General features: G+C 45.5%; 1 protein-coding gene across 1 annotated transcript in view; it reads left to right on the forward strand.

Annotated features, from left to right (window-relative positions):
• Positions 1 to 11,035: 11,035 nt before the first annotated feature.
• RB1 (RB transcriptional corepressor 1) overlaps positions 11,036 to 16,502 on the forward strand; it is a 1,278,597-nt gene continuing 1,273,130 nt past the window's right edge. The window contains exon 1 of the mRNA XM_085621884.1: positions 11,036 to 11,248. Coding sequence (XP_085478010.1) covers positions 11,172 to 11,248 — 77 coding nt within the window. The 5' untranslated portion in view covers positions 11,036 to 11,171. The remainder of the gene's footprint in view (positions 11,249 to 16,502) is intronic.

The following is a 16,502-nucleotide window of genomic DNA, read 5'->3' on the forward strand; positions in this document are numbered from 1 at the left end:
TAAACCCTTTATTCTCGCCACTGATGCATCCAACGTGGGGGTGGGGGCTGTTTTATCGCAGGAAGGGTCCGACGGGCTGGAACATCCTATACTTTTCATCAGTAGGAAACTCTTTCCCAGAGAGATGAAATACCCCACTGTTGAACGTGAGTGCCTGGCCATCAGATGGGCTGTTGATAAATTGCAATACTACCTAGAAGGTAGGCCCTTTGTGTTATATACGGACCATGCCCCGTTGCGATGGATGTATCAGAATAGAAGTCTCAATCCCCGTGTACTACGATGGTTCCTGGCTCTGCAGCCTTATGCCTTCACGGTGAAACACAAGAAGGGACGGGACAATGATAATGCGGATTTTGTCTCCAGGGTCTTCCCTCTCCCCGAACGGGAGACGCAAGGGGGGGAGGTATGTGACGGGGCTGGGGACTTGACAGAGATGGACTCGCATGTTTGGCCTTATCGGATCCAAGACCCCTCTATACCCCTTTGTGTTCTCACACAGGCTGGCGAGGAATCCGAACGAGCAAAAGAGTGGACTTCCTACCCGCAGCGAGACTGGAGTCAAGAAATGGTACTGGGTGCCTTTAAGAAGGGAATCCCTTGGGACGAGACTCCTCCCCTGGATGACGTGTCCTGTAGCGGGACTTCAAAGGAGGTCAGGAACGGGAAGTCAGTGAACGGCGTTTCCCCGGAGTCGGAGTGCGAGTTGGAGTGGAGGAGAAGAGCGGCGGTGAGCGAAGAGGAGTACGGAACATCGGAGGAGAGCGGACTGGAGTGGCGGAGGGAGAGGCGAGAGAAGAGAGCGGCGGAGCTGGGAGCAGACACCGAAGAGCCGACGGGAGCTGAGAACAACAAGCCAGGAGGCCAACGATCCCGCGAGGCGCCCTGCCACGTTCCCAGGGGAGGAGCGTGGCTGGAGCAGGTATGGGGGAGAGTCGCAGGCTGGGTGGGGAGGGGAAAAGCCTTGTAAAAAGTCACAGATAAGGTCCGACACACGTCTTCACCCCCTTTACCAAACCCCCCCCCCCTGAGCACTTAGACACCTCCGAGAAGTTTGCTGCACGGTGTCCTTCACTCCCGGCCCCTACACTTCTGATTGCTGGGCAACCACGCCTAATACGTACTTTTCTTTTCCTTTTGGGGCTATACCGGGGAAGAGAGACCAGACCTGACCGAAGAGGAGGAGAGCCCGACAGCGAGTCTCCAGTCCCTGAACATTGCAGAGCCACTTCTACTTCTAGCCCGAGGAACAATTTGCTGTAAACACCTGGCAATAAATCGAGCATATAAATACAGTACCTCCTTGTGCTTCGTTTCTGTCACCCCGAACCCACTACACAATGTTTTCCACATGATTATGTCTCTGCCATATTTGCCACATAAACATCATCTGCTGCATAATCTGAAGATTTTAACTGATAACTATGTTGTAGCTCAAAGTGATCAAAGGTTGCTAAATAATGTGACTTGTGTTGCTGCAAATTGGAGGGCCTTTTGCAAAGGTTGACTGGTTACATTTCTCACTGCTGCATTTGTATTTTACACTGGTACTAATGAGGCGAAATCTCTGCAGACACTGTTAGCATGTATATAAATGTAAAAATAATAAAATATCAGAAAATGTACTGCAATACTCTGCAGCCTTTTTTCCTGCATAATTTAGTCAACACTGCAACATATTTTTGTCCTCCATTGCTGCAGAATTCCAGTGGCTTCAAAACAGGCAGCACATGTTAAATGTGCTTGTGCATGAAGCAGAGAGACTACGAAGTTTGCAAACTTAGTTTGCATTGCCGATCCCTGGTGAGTTGCACTTCTACTGCTGAAACAAGGCCAATTGAGATACCAATGGGTGAGACAGACTGGCCTCAAGGGTCCTGTGACCTCGGTGACAGAACCACTGTTGCTCTAGGGTGTGCTGCTTCGTAGGCCTGCCTGCAAGATTGGAGATGAACTTCAGTATGGATTGTGAAGTCCAGGCCTTCAAGGTTAACTCACACCTGCCACAGCTAGGGTCCACCTGCTGGTGCTAAGACACTGGGGCTCCTAATGTCTAGCGGGACCTTCTAAGGTCTATCAGGGGAATGTACTCCCTCAGTGGTCTAGTGGGCTGGTCATGAAGGCTGAACCTGGTTCCCCAGTTCCAAATTCGGAAGCTCTGGCCATAGTGCCACATCCTCTCCCCCACAGAATACCATACTGCCCCACTGAGAGAAACTCGCACTGCCTTCAGCTACAACCCAATTGTGCGCCGCTATAAATACCTGGATGCGACTTAATTCAAATTATCCACTAGAGAAGAGTAATATGATCCCTAAAAAAAAAAGTAACAACATCCTAGAGAAAGCAAACACTCAGGAAAGGGGAGATTAAGTAAAGCATGTGAAATGTAAGCAGGAACAACATGGTTACCTTAACGCTTTTACACTCATTATTCAGAAATCAATGAGTTTTTGCCGGAATAGTGAAGGACATGACTACAGGGCCCAAAAGGGACCCAGTTCAATGTCCATTGCTTATATCCTTACAAAACGTAAGCCGTATGGTTTAAAAAGACCACGCAATACACATTTTCTAAACTAAAATAAGGAAAACAGCTGATGAAGATCGCAATAAATGTTTTCCACTCCACCCATTAACCAGGTATTCCAGTACCTCCAGCAATGGTGCACTTCCTCACCCGGGGAAAACAATCATGTTCAAGAAAGACAAGAAAACGAAAGTAGCCCTTCACTGGCAAATTCTGCAAAGTGGCGATAATGTGTTTGGGTGTGGATAAAACCAATCAGGCCACTTTGCAACCACTTTGTCTTGCTTTATTTAGTTATTTATCTTTCCTATTTTGAACCTTTTTTTCTCTCCGTCCTGAGGCTGCAATTTGGAAAAGAAAAATGTCAGAAAAAAGACAACATTTCCAGCAAACGTGCTTCTTCTTTTTTGGATCCATTTCACAGGGGACCAACTGAATGAAGGAAAGGCGAGGAAAGAGAGGGTAAGAGTTGTTTCTTACAGTCGCGGTTTCAGTAAGTAAGGAAGAGTGAGACAGAAAGAGAGGGAAAAAGAGAAAGAGAGGAGGCGGGGGCAGCCGCCAACTGCAGAGCAGAAGAAGTGGACACTGTCCTTGTCTTCTCTGGCAAGAAGGAAAACACTGAGTTATTTTCTGCCCACACTGCTCATCCCCGAATGGCCACATACAGCTGAGCCTTATCTAACAGCCTTGGCTATTTCTGCCATTCTGGGACACATTTTTAAAATAAAAAAGTAGGGGAACAGATTCTATTAAATTTTCAAAGTAGGGGCACACCGTGCTTTGCCGATCCCGCCCACTTTGACCACTGGCTGTCTGTGAACTACTTATAAACAAAAGGATCCACCCATGAGAGATTGCGATGGATGATGTTTGATCATGGGTCAAGTGTGTTTCCTACATTGGTGGGAAGCACATCGTGTTTCTTAAATACCCCTCACACACCAAAAGGGCCCTTGGTGTCATGCTTCATCATAGGGTTCTTCGCATCCCTCTACGGAACGCGGCGTGCTACTACCAGTGAATGTGTGGGAGTACTGATGTTTTCACTATCTGTAGTGTGAGAGAGGGTTAGTGGTAGGGACAGGAGTGAGTGATAAGTGAATGTTAAAAAATACCTAGCACCTGTGGAGTAGAAAAATGTAATATGTCTTGATGCCGGTATTATTAAAAGGTGTGAGGCGGAGGTGTGTTGTGTTAATGTAATGTGTCAACATTTTTCGAAGCGTGCTGCTTCTTCTTCAGGATGGGTACACAGATCCCTACTCTACTCACATCGAATGTGTGACAATGTCAACAATGATTAGATGCTCACATTTCATGTGAGTAGGGTAGGGATCTGTGGACCCATCCTGAAGAAGAAGCAGCACGCTTCGAAACATGTTGACACACACAGGATGGCTTGTACATTAACACAACACACCTCCACCTCACACCTTTTAATAATACTGGCACTAAGGCTCGTAGGCGAGGACTCTGCACATCGTAATATTTCACTTCTGCCACTCGCTTGGAGGAGACAGCGTGCCACAACTGAAGAGGGTGACTCTGTGACGGGGTGCAATCGCCGGCGGGACTGCGAGGACCAGGGTGCTTTGCAGGACTGCTGGATTCCTGCCCGCCGCACCTGGGTCCTCTTCCCGCCCCCACCTACTAGCGTATTTAACGCCTCGCGGCCCCCGCTTCGCGGGAGCCGCTCGTAGGCGAGGACTCTGCACATCGTAATATTTCACTTCTGCCACTCGCTTGGAGGAGACAGCGTGCCACAACTGAAGAGGGTGACTCTGTGACGGGGTGCAATCGCCGACGGGACTGCGAGGACCAGGGTGCTTTGCAGGACTGCTGGATTCCTGGCCGCCGCACCTGGGTCCTCTTCCGCCTCCACCTCCATTACACGCCCATTTAAGACACGCCTAGCCACGCGTAGCGGGACGCGTGCGGGACGTAGTCCGGGGCGAAGCCCGGGCAAAGGGCGGGCCCGTTTAAGCCCGTTCAAGCACGGTCAAGACCGGACCGGGCAAACCCTCTGTCAACTATCATCTGCCACTTAGCCACCAATATACTTGTGGAGTTCCGTAAGTACTTCCCGCAACCAAGACTGTGCATAACAATATGGCTGTTTCCCATACCAGAAGCAGGGCTGCTCTAACAGGAACTCTTGATAGCTTCATTACCAGAGCTAATTCTGTAATTGACCAGGGGATAACGCTAATGGAGCGAAGAGTTTCACAAGACCTAGCCTTCGCTAAAAGGTCCTCTATGGGTCATATTGCCAGCGCGCGCACACCGGATCCCATTAGGCGGGAAACTATAGACAATGTTCTTCCAATTGTTGATAATGTACACACTAGACAGGATCTGGCTCAGTCTTCCCAACCTGAACAAGCCCTAGACTCCACCATAGCGTCAACCATGGCAAGCTCCCCTGAGAGACTAAGCTTTCGCCAGCTGCGAGGCAAACGTGAGGGGGCGATGCCAAAAAGGAAGAGGAATGTGGATTCCCGGGCAGGGGGCAGAAAAGCTAAACTCGCCAAAGTTCATAATGGCTGTGATATAATAACCAAACAAATAGGAAAAGAACCTTCCAAGGTGGTTTCAGTCCATGCTCCACTATTACCAATTGAAACACCGATAGGAGCACCTCCACAAGCCCTAGCCCCTAGGAGTAGTGATACTGTATCGGAGACACATGCCACTGTGAGTGCCCTATTAAGCGCCATTATCAAGCCCCTGGAAATGAGACTGACCCGTATCGAGCAGCAGCTCCTGCGAATTGAACATGTGACACTGGATATACAGAGCAAATTGAAGCCAGATATGACAAACCCAGGTTCTGCTGATTCTGATACCAGACAGGGGGAGACTGACATAGTTACATCTAATAATCCTTTACTCCCCCCACCAACAGCACCAATTGCAAAGCAGCCTATAACTGGAGTTGTATGCCCTATTTCCCCGAGGGAGGATACTCCCCCATATATTAGCTCGGGTGGCCAGATCCAGACCCCGGGAGACTCCCTAAAAGAACGCAGAATTAATTTGCCACCAGAATGTAGTCCTTATTTGGCAATCTTGGTTGGAGTCCCTGAGCTACCAAGCTCAAGTATAGAATCATTTTCGTCCCTTAAAAACAAAGTTATAGACTGGCTCAACAAAAACCGACCACTTCCCCCCCACATTACTAGCAAAATATTGATGGTACGTAGAGTACCGTGGGTGAGGCATAGGCCAAAAACTATTATGGGTGATTGCATATTGGTTAACTTTAACGATCCGCGAACTGTTGAATACATCTGTAATTAGAGACATTATAAGCAGGGAGCGAAGATACAACCACATCTACTGTCCTATTTCTACCCCCCAATCTGCCGGAATAATTTTGAGAGTGGTTGGACCCTGGTAGAGCATAGAGGAGGGGGAAAGGACTGTCAGGGCTCCCTATGATCAATTGTCATTAATGGGCAAAATATCAACCCAAAACAGATTTAGCTGTCTGGATCTGGTTGATTGACTTGACCAGACACTGGGAGGAACTCAATTGTTTAATAATAGTAGGGGCAAGGCTACTTGTGAGGAAGAGTGTCCGCTAATCAAGGATAGCACCACAAGCACTAATTTTCAGCGTTGTACCCCCACTGTAGAAATCCCCCCTGAGACTGATGAGGTTCTATCTGTCGGCAGTCGCCCAGAAGCCTTATCGGTCCCCCAGCAGCTACTATGTGGAGAAAGTACCACTAGAAGGAGTGACTGTAATTCCATGGTAATCAGTACTACTAGACCCCTGGTAATTGCGTCATGGAATGTGGCAGGTCTACATAGTAAATTATCTTGTCCAGACTGGGGTACTTTTATAGATGGGATGGATATATGTTTATTTCAAGAGACGTGGGCTAGGGAAGAGGAAAGGAGAGTTGGATTTGCGGGCTTTCATGTACCGGCACGATGGGGGGGGAAGGGACGACCGTCTGGGGGCCTCACCATATGGGTGGGAACCCACTTGGGCTGTACGGCTGAGTCTGTGACCACCCATTCGGATGACCTACAGTGTGTGGTCTTGAAATGGCCTAACTGTTTTAAGCTCGCTATTGTGAATGTCTACTCGAGACCTGTAGGCATAGCCAGCGAGTCTACTACAGTGGAAGATCTGATAAACTTTTTGTATTCCATCCCAACGGATACTTTTTTATTAATAGCGGGAGACTTGAACTGTCATTATGAACCCTTGCAGGGGATGGATGATGGTGCTCTTGCGACTGAGGACGATTTTTGGTCTATACCCCCAACGCAATCTCCACACCCCAGGTCATGGTCTCCCCTAGCGATCCAGATAACGGCCCTAACATTAAGTCATTCTATTAGGGCCTGTAATGGACGCACCCGCTCTGACGTACCTTCGAGGTGCACATATAACAAAAAGGGCCACGAATCACGTATAGATTACATTATGGTTGGGACAAGATTGTGGTCTAAGGTAATTGATTTTACGGTAATTGCAAGGGATGACAGTGACCACAATGCATTGAGGTTGGAGTTGGTTTTCCCCGCCCCATGAGCGAAGGAACAAGGACACCTAGATGATCTCGGAGACAGGGTAGTTTTAACTAATGATCGGCGCAGGGTCAAGTGGAACAAGGTCGTGGCGTCCCGCGAGGAACTCGCAAATTTATACAATCTAATTCTTCCTTTCTTTATTGAAATAGAAGCCTTAAATTCCCAACAACCTCCTCCAGACTTTAATACCAAATTGCAGGCTCTACATACGAATATAGTTAACACCCTACTTGTTGTTTTTAATCCACTGGTGACTAAAAGGAAGAAAAGGACCCCTGTCTCCTCCTGGTTCAATGCTGCATGTCGACTGGCAAAAAAAGAGTTGATCCAGGCTCTAAAACTTTGCAGCGATAAGCCACTCATCTCTGCCAAGAGAACACAATATAAAGCAATGATGAAGCATGCTAAACAAGAGTGGGACTATGATAAATGGACCGATTTATCCTGTGCCCTAGAACAGAAAGATGCTCACAAATTCTGGGCTATAATTAACACAGGAGGCGGTGACTTAAAACCCGCAACTGAACCAAATATTGAGGCAAATGTTTGGGAAGACCATTTTAAGGCGTTGTATGCTGTCGACTTAACGTGGACATGAAGCCGGTTCTCGAAGCATTTAAAGATTCCCATGACATCATAGAATTTACGCCGGAGGAAGTAGTCAACGCCATCTCTAAAATTGCAACAGGAAAGGCACTGGGTCTAGATAAATTGCCGGGAGATCTCTTTAAACACCAACCGGGGATCTGGGGACCATATTTGTGAATTATATTTAATGCTGTCTTGAGAGGAATGAAGGTTCCCTGTACCTGGCTGGGAGCAGAAATTGTTCCCATCTTTAAGAAGGGTTCCCCTCTGCTACCAGCTAATTATAGGCCCATCAGCCTCATAGATGTCCCGCAAATAATCTTTGCGCGGCTCATCCTTGACCGACTGCAGGACTGGATGGAGGAGCACGCCGTACTGAGTCAATACCAAGCGGGGTTTAGGAGGAACACCTCTACCATGGACCAAATCTTTCGCCTGCTATTACTATTCTGGAAAACGGCAAAGATTGAGGGTGGCAGCCTCTACATGGTATTCGTGGACCTCCGCTCCGCCTTCGACTTGGTGCCTCGGGGGAAACTTTGGACTGTGCTCCTCAGCCTGGGTGTTCCACTACCAATCCTGAAAATGCTGATGAAGTTGCACGAGGGGAATTTCGCCCGGGTCAGATGTGGGAGGAACGGGGCACTGTCATCAAAGTTTCCCATTGACAGAGGGGTTAGGCAGGGGTGCGTATTGGCACCTACCCTGTTCTGCCTCTATGTCAATGGTGTGATTTCCCATCTTGACAGTGCCCCTAACAATGATGCACCAAGTCTGGCAGGCAGCAGGGTGCCGGCGATCATGTTCGCTGATGACACCCTGCTACTCTCCAAGTCACCAATGGGAATCCAGCGTGTGTTGGATAGTTTTGAGGATTTTTGTAAAAGTCGTGGCCTTGAAATAAATGTTAATAAGACAAAGTATATTGTCTTTAACCCCTCGTTCTCCACTAGGCAGAATCCCAAACTAGTCACAGTGAGACTCGAAAGGGTAAAAACTTTTGAGTATTTGGGGGTAACCCTAAGCGAAAGTCTCTCATGGGCCCCCCAACAAGTAAAAGCGCAAATGAAACTAACCCAATATGTAGGGGGTATTCTCAGGCTGTCCAACACGTCTACATACAAACCTATAAAACCACCGATGGAGATCTACAAGAGTCAGGCGAGGGCCGCAATTCTGTATGGCGGGGAACTATGGGGGCATTTAACTGGGAATGAATCTCTCAAAATAGAAAATAAGTTTATTAGGCAGCTACTGACACTCCCACAAAGCACCCCGCTGCATCCTTTAAGGATGGACCTGGGCCTGAGGTCTATTGAAGATGAACTGGCTTTGAAACCTCTCAGGTATTGGCACAGGCTGTGGACTACGCCTGAACTATTGCACTATAGGGCAGAGTTAAAGGAAATACTGAGTAGCAGTGGTGCAGCAAAAATCCCTTGGTTCAGGTTTTTAAAATTCCAATTTACCAGACTGGGTTTGCCTGATATGTGGTATGACCCTGAAAGGAGCTGCCAGGCGATGCCGCGGAGGTTGCTTACCAAGATTTATGTGGCTGAGCAACTTACTAGTGTACAGTCTACCCCCAATATTGGGGTCTTAACTAAATCATTTTTAAGTTTTAAGGATTTTTATCAATTTGAGAACTTTTTGGATATCATTTATCCTATTGCATCAAGAAAATTATATCTCCAATGGAGATATGGTACTTTACCCTTGAGAGTTTTTACTAGCAATTGGTCAAATACTTCTATCAAGACTTGTCCTGGATGCAGCTGTGACAAAGAGGATGAGCTTCATGTATTTTTTTTTTGTCCTGCGTACACTAAAGCAAGGAAGTATTGGCTAGTACCTCTCTGTAAAAATATGGGCTTTCGACAGTGTAACTATGCTTTCAGAATTTTAAAGTCAGATACATCAAAATACATAGTATTTGCAGTTTCCCAATTTTTATTAGCAATGTGGAACAAGAGAAGGGGTTTAATTAACATTCAATGAAAATCCTACGACATGTTATAATACAATGTATGGTGATGTTTATGTACATGTTTATTTTTGTATTCTTTTTAAGGCAAATTGCCGAAATAAAGATGTCTTTGATGATGATGATGATGATATTAAATGTTTCTACTCCACAGGTGCTAGGTATTTTTTAACATTCACTTATCACTCACTCCTGACCCTACCACTCACCCTCTCTCACACCACAGATAGTGAAAACAACAGTGCTCCTGCGCATTCGCTGGTAGTAGCACACCGCGTTCCGTTGAGGGATGCGAAGACCCCTATGATGAAGCATGACACCAAGGGCCCTTTTGGTGTGTGAGGGGTATTTAAGAAACACGATGTGCTTCCCACAAATGTAGGAAACACACTTGACCCATGATCAAACATCATCCATCCAATCTCTCATGGGTGAATCCTTTTGTTTATAAATAATTGTAAGGGGAGGTCGAATCCACCCTAGGTGTTTGTGTAGGACACCAACTCTCCACTCCCTCCTTTGGTATTTATTGTCTGTGAACTACACCGGGCTACCACACAATGCTTTAGTTACATTAAAAAATTACCCCTCCTCATTTCCATTGTAGGTAGGTAGGTTAGGTTGCGAAAATATGTCGTTCTAAAAAGTGGGTTGTGGTGTAATGTATTGTACATACTGCTGATTATTACTGTGCTTAGCTCGTTTTGCCACGCTATCTTTCACAATCTGTTCATTGGCATGCGCGCTTGTTCTGTTATGCGCGCATGCTGTACAATTGATGTATAAACATGTAATTGTTCAAATTAGCATTCTCGTGCATCCCACCACCTCCTTGAAGTATGAACGGATCAAGAGACATTACCCGTTTGGACTTCAAGGAGGAAGGATGCACTCCAGTGGTGTCTTCGTTATACTGGAATAAACCTTCCATTTTCTACTAAATACCAGTCCTGGTTTTCAACTTTATTTCATTGAAACATTCCACATTTCACGTGGTTCTAAAAAGTTTGGGAACCACTGCTCTAGGCCACATCCTCTGCAGATACCTTCACCTATCTTCAAATTTTCTGAAAAGTAGCTCAAACTACATAAGGAGAAAGTAAAGAAAACTGCGTCACTGAATAATTCCCAACATTGCTTATTAGAAAAGACAGGCAGGACATGCATATTTGACAAGGAACAGCGTGTCACATCACTCAGGACCCTTACCAAAGAGCGGATACATCTAGACAGATAAATGTATAGGAAAGTACAAACTGCAACAACTACCCTCTCCACTTCTGTTGTTCTTCTCTCCCTCTCACTCAGTCACGGACGAATCACAGCGCCGCTCACCGCGCCTACCAATCGGAGCGCGATTCAATCCAGGAGAGGCGGGGCTTACTAGGCGGTGACGGTCCACGTTGTGTCCCAATGGGTGCGCACTGGTCACGTGACTGCCTTGTGTCTAGGACTTGCGGTAGCGGGAAGTAGACTACCTCAGCTGGGGAGCACCGGATACTGGGAGCATCCCCACTCATCATGCCCCCGAAGAACCCACCGCAGCCTCGGAAAGCGGACAGTTCAGCTAGCACTGTCCAGTCGCAAGAAGATCATCGGTGAGTTACAGTTTACAGTAACCTCCAAAGTACCGCCAGCCACGCTCCAGCTGTGCCACCAACTTTGCAGACCCCGTTCAACACTGCTTAGATCTCAACGCTAAGTCCCGAATCTTAGAACTACGAGCATAACGTCAGCTCCTCAAAATTGCCCAAGACGCTACTTACTCACAGATTCCCAGCACTGCCAAACCCTAGTTTTGTCTACAACCCGATTAAAACTGCCGTATCACTTTCATCCCTGTCTACGCTGACCCTGCCAAGCTCTGCAATGTCCTGTGGATCAACTCTAAGCCACCAATATCGTTGTTGTGCCCAATCAATGCCTTGAAACCCGCACTGCCAGTATCCTGAGATTTTGCTTCGTGCTCAGGTTTGGGATTATTAGTTTGAACATAAAACCTTAACTGGTACTACCGATGTTTTAGTGACGGAGGGATTGTGCCAAATTTATTTTCTGTAGTTGACTAACTCCATCTGTGCCCGCTAAGAGGTACCCTTCCGTACCTAAACATCATCTAGAAAGTTTCCCAACATACTTGGTGAACTCCCATATTGACTATCGCAGCACCTTTTGCACAGGCCCTCCTAGAAAATGCATGTCCAGACTCGGCAACAGCTCCAGCACGTGCTGCCTCTCTCTTGCTTGGCCTGAAGCAATATAATCTCATCTGCGCTACTACCCCCTCCACAACCCCCACTTTGAAAAAAAATGCTAATTTCAAACTCCTGTGCTTTGCCCAGAAAGCAGTGCATGGTTGATCACTGGAGTATTTGTATAAATTCATTCCCCCACCGGCACAATGAGAGAAATGGAGACCAAAACACCATACTACCTCCAAAAGAAAGTCAATAACCTGCATGCAGAGTTTTCCCCCTATCCTAAACCTATATACCTAGTGGCCTCCGATACATCAACTCATATATTTGGATCAAGGTGCCTCACCTACATAATGTGGCATACTTCATTATTGGCCACCTCATCCTACCCTTGTAAGCTAAGTACTACCAAGGTGGACTCAAGCCTCAGCTTATGAGGGAGTTCTAATTACCTGAACAAGGCAGGGATCCAGTTTGAGTTAAGAATACCTTAAGATATACCACATGAATACTTTTTAGTAAGAGGATTCTTAGATATGATTAAAAAAATTAAACAACGAAACTGTGGATTCTTAAGGGTGCAATGACCATAGCATCCTTCTAATGTGCCAACATGTTTCTGCCTTCGCTTAAGCCATATACATGGCCATGGGCAATCCCCAGGGCTGTCAAGGGATCCCCATTTATAAATTTAAGTCATAGCCACTGGAATTATGGGGCAGGGGAGCACCAAATTATGCTACAAGGTTGACTAAGTAATGCAGCAGGAAAAAATAAATTATACAGCACATTTTCTGATAGTATTACTTCATTGTTTTATAAAAAAAGTTTACATGATACTACTGTCTGGTTAGATGTCACTTCATTAGTACCAATTTAACAAACAAACGTAGAAAAAATCAACTGAAAGATGATCAATTAACCTTTGCGTAGGGCCTTCCACTGTGCATGAATTCATTTCAACGTTTTAAGTAACTTTTCATCCATCTGAGCTAGAAACAATTTTTTGGTTAATATATATTCAGTTTATGCAACAGATGATGGATTATGTGACAAATGTGTCGAAACCATAATTATGCAGGGAAAAAGCTGCAATGGCAGAATTGCATAATCCCAGTGCTCTTGATGTAAGTGGCTAAATAAAATCATGTGAAACAGAGATTTCCTACCTTCCCTTATGTTAGCTTTCAGCACTCCTTAGGGCTGCCCTTCACTTCATGGTCTGATGAGGGGTGGCAATATCTGTAAATACAGTCGTCCAGGAGGTGCACCGGGTCCAGTACCTACATTGCCCCTTCAGCCAGCTGAATGTAAATTTAGTACACACTGTACCGGTGTTTTATTGAATTTATACATCCCTTCCATCTAGAAGAATTGGGTCAATACACAGCAATTTATTGTTTGTCTGTAGGCAGTCATACAATTACCCTTCACGTCCTACCTTTTTCAGTGCCTTGACCGAAATCTGCAGGAAAGATGGTGAACTTTGACTATACGTGCCTTAAGGAGGGGTGCAGTAGAATGATTGTCCACCAGAGGCAAAATTAAATTCTTTATAATATGACTTTGCTGGACAAGGCTCTGGTTTCACATTGGTTACGATGGGCTAACCAGGATACGTTTTTATAAAAAAGAATACCCAGTTATCTTTATGCCATTACCACCTTAATTTTGGATTCTCACATAAACAATAAATATATATATTCTGCTGTGAGCCAAGAACTAGGATCTTGTTTTTTTCTAAATTGTAAGACATTTTTCCATACAGTGCAAGCCATATATCTGTAATTTTTCTGTGTAAGCCTATTTATATCTGATCCATTATCAGATGATCTGCATATAATAGACCCAGGACTAATGCCCCTGCTTTTGATGAGCACTCATTTACTCTAGAGAAAACTGCTTGTAGATAGGCTACAAACAAGTAAACTAATGTGGTGGCTGATATACAACTCAGCTGAAGAACATAATATATTAGAATGTTTTCTGTTTAAAAACCTTCTTGATTGAGTTCAACTTTTGCCCACTTTCATAAAGATGAAAATTGTTGGTTCAGCGTAAACTGTCTGAAACTGGATGTAAACATTTTAGCCCACCAGTCATTATTAGATATTGACTGATGGTAAATTATCTGGGCATGATATTCTTATTAAATTCAAGAACTTATTGTTTGTTTTATTGAATCAAAGGCATAGACATCAGTCACCTGGAAGTCACAGTGATATGCTGGAGGCAACTGAAGAGGCCTCAGAAATAATTTTTTCATGACTCCAAGATTGGATGGGGAGGGTGAATCAAGGGGACGCCTTATTAATTTTTTGAATTAGCCTGTTTTTTGGAGTGGTTAGGTCAAAAAAGTGGGTTAGTGATTCTGTAATCTTGGTGTTAGTTGCTTGTGGTTCAGAGCCCAACAACGGAATGCGGTGTGTGGTTGGATCTGAATGCTGGTTCACCACATGCATGCTACATTAATGGAAAGAATGGTGTTCATACATGATGAGCACACTGCATGGCTCTCGTGCTGCTCAAACTGTGCTCAAGATTCCATCGACAATATGAGCTACCATATGTTATATACATAATGTCTTCTTTTATTATATCCTCTCCAGAAAGAATAATGAATACAGAGGAAAATCATAAGCTACAGATCGCTCCACAAAATTGACACTTGTTTTAGCATGCATGCATCTACTTACTAAGGCATTACTAGTAGGTAACTTGATCCTGAAGAAAGCCACTGTGATACATACAGCACAGCACGCATGATTGGCTGAAACATGTCGACCTAACACTATTTACACTTTGATGTAAAAGACCATTATTCCCTCACTGTACAACTTCTATCGCTGTTTTTGACTCTATCCAAGGGGTCCATTATTACATTTTCCCAAGGATCCCTTTGAGGTAGTTTTAAAGTTATTTCACAAAAAACTGCTCCACTGTAATCTGGCGTCATAGCACACCTTAGGTGCATTGGGCATCTGGGGTGGGAACACAATGATGAAGCATGCCACTAACAAGGTTGGTGGGTGAGGGTTCTTTTAAAAAACGTAATGGCTTGCCTGGCACAGGTGTGGAAGACACTTGTGACACATTGATATCCTTTGTTGATTTCAATTTAACTTTGACTAACATCTATCTTCCCGGGCCAAAGGTTTTGGCGATATAAAAGGGTCAGAGCACAAAGTAACTATGGCAACCAAAGAATGGACATTCGCCTGTGCAGTAAGGGCAGAGAGGTGATCACAGGTGGGAGTACGTCCTACCGTGTTATATACTGTTCACAAAAAGTATCCCACGGTCTTGTGAACGCTGTTCACAAATTCCTGTAACTAACCCTGGAAAGTTAGATATGGGAAGGTCCTACATGAAGCAATTTAGTTGTTACCCACTAGGGAAGGAAACACTTCCTTTTGTTTATATTACCCTCACACACCCTAGTGGTGTCATGCTTCATCATCGGCTCAACCGTATTCCAGGGAGCTCTTGTGGAGAAATAGCCGGGGGGAATTAAAGATTAAAAATCCGCAAACAGATCCCAGTATCCCTTTATTCGTGGACCTGTTAGGGATATTAAAATGGTAAACAGGGCGGGGGGGGGTTCAATGGAAATTTATGGTCCTATGACCCTAGTGCCAACATGTTTCAGTCCTTGATTGGCCCAAGTGGTCCTGGACTTTCATCAGGGCAAACGAAGGTTGTCCTCCCTGGTTAAAGTGAAAAGGGGAGTCCCTATTCTACTTTTGTATCTTAAGGGCAGAAAGCTGCTCCTTAACAGGAAACATCAACTATTTTGTCTTTAGTAATTTCTTTACTCCATCCCTCTTTGAGAGAGTATGTACATACTGAGGACTCTAGGAACTGAGGGTTAGCCCTTTAGTCAAACTACCTTCAAGGTTCCTGCCCCGCGGTAATACCTATTGGGTCCGAGTCCCCGGGTTAGAGATCATAAAGACAATTGGGATCATAAGATGGTTGGTCCAGAGGATGGGTATTGGATCCGAGACCTGGAGCAAAGGGTAGTTGATAAAGTAAGGGTCTAACAAGTGCCCCTTTACATGAGTAGGGCCCTGTACTTTTTGACCCTGGGGCAGTTCGAGCGAGTCCCATCATACAGTATGATTGCGAGTCCTCCACCCTTTCTGTCCCATCTATCTCTACGAATGATATAGTAAATGGGGGGGGGTGGGGAGAGTAGTGTGGGTGTGTTTGAGCAATACTCCTCGTGGAGCCAGGGTTCAGTAACAAAGACCGCATCAGGCATTGTGTCCTTCAGGAAGGAGATTTCCAGCTGATGTAGATGGGGGGGAATGACAGTTTAGTAGCACTTTTTCCAACCGTCCTTAGAAGGAGGGAGATATCTGCTGGGAGGTTAGGGAAAGCGCTATAAGAGCAATGTTTACAGGCTGTGATGCCCTTACACACCCCCTCAAAGGTCAAGCAGATGCTGCCTGGCATTGACCACTATCTGAGGCAGGGGCAGGGTTCCTGTACCGGTTTGGGCATGGACGGGTTTGCCCTTGGCACGCCTTTGGCTCCAGATGCCCTCTTGTGATAAAGTAGTGAGGAGTCCAACCATTAGAGCGCCAACCACCTAGGCAACTCTATGGTTGTGGACGATATGACTAAAGCGCTGTTTGCTGAACACTGATAA

Source organism: Triturus cristatus, chromosome 8 (genome assembly GCF_964204655.1).
Source record: "Triturus cristatus chromosome 8, aTriCri1.1, whole genome shotgun sequence".
Classification (NCBI taxonomy): Eukaryota; Metazoa; Chordata; class Amphibia; order Caudata; family Salamandridae; genus Triturus; species Triturus cristatus.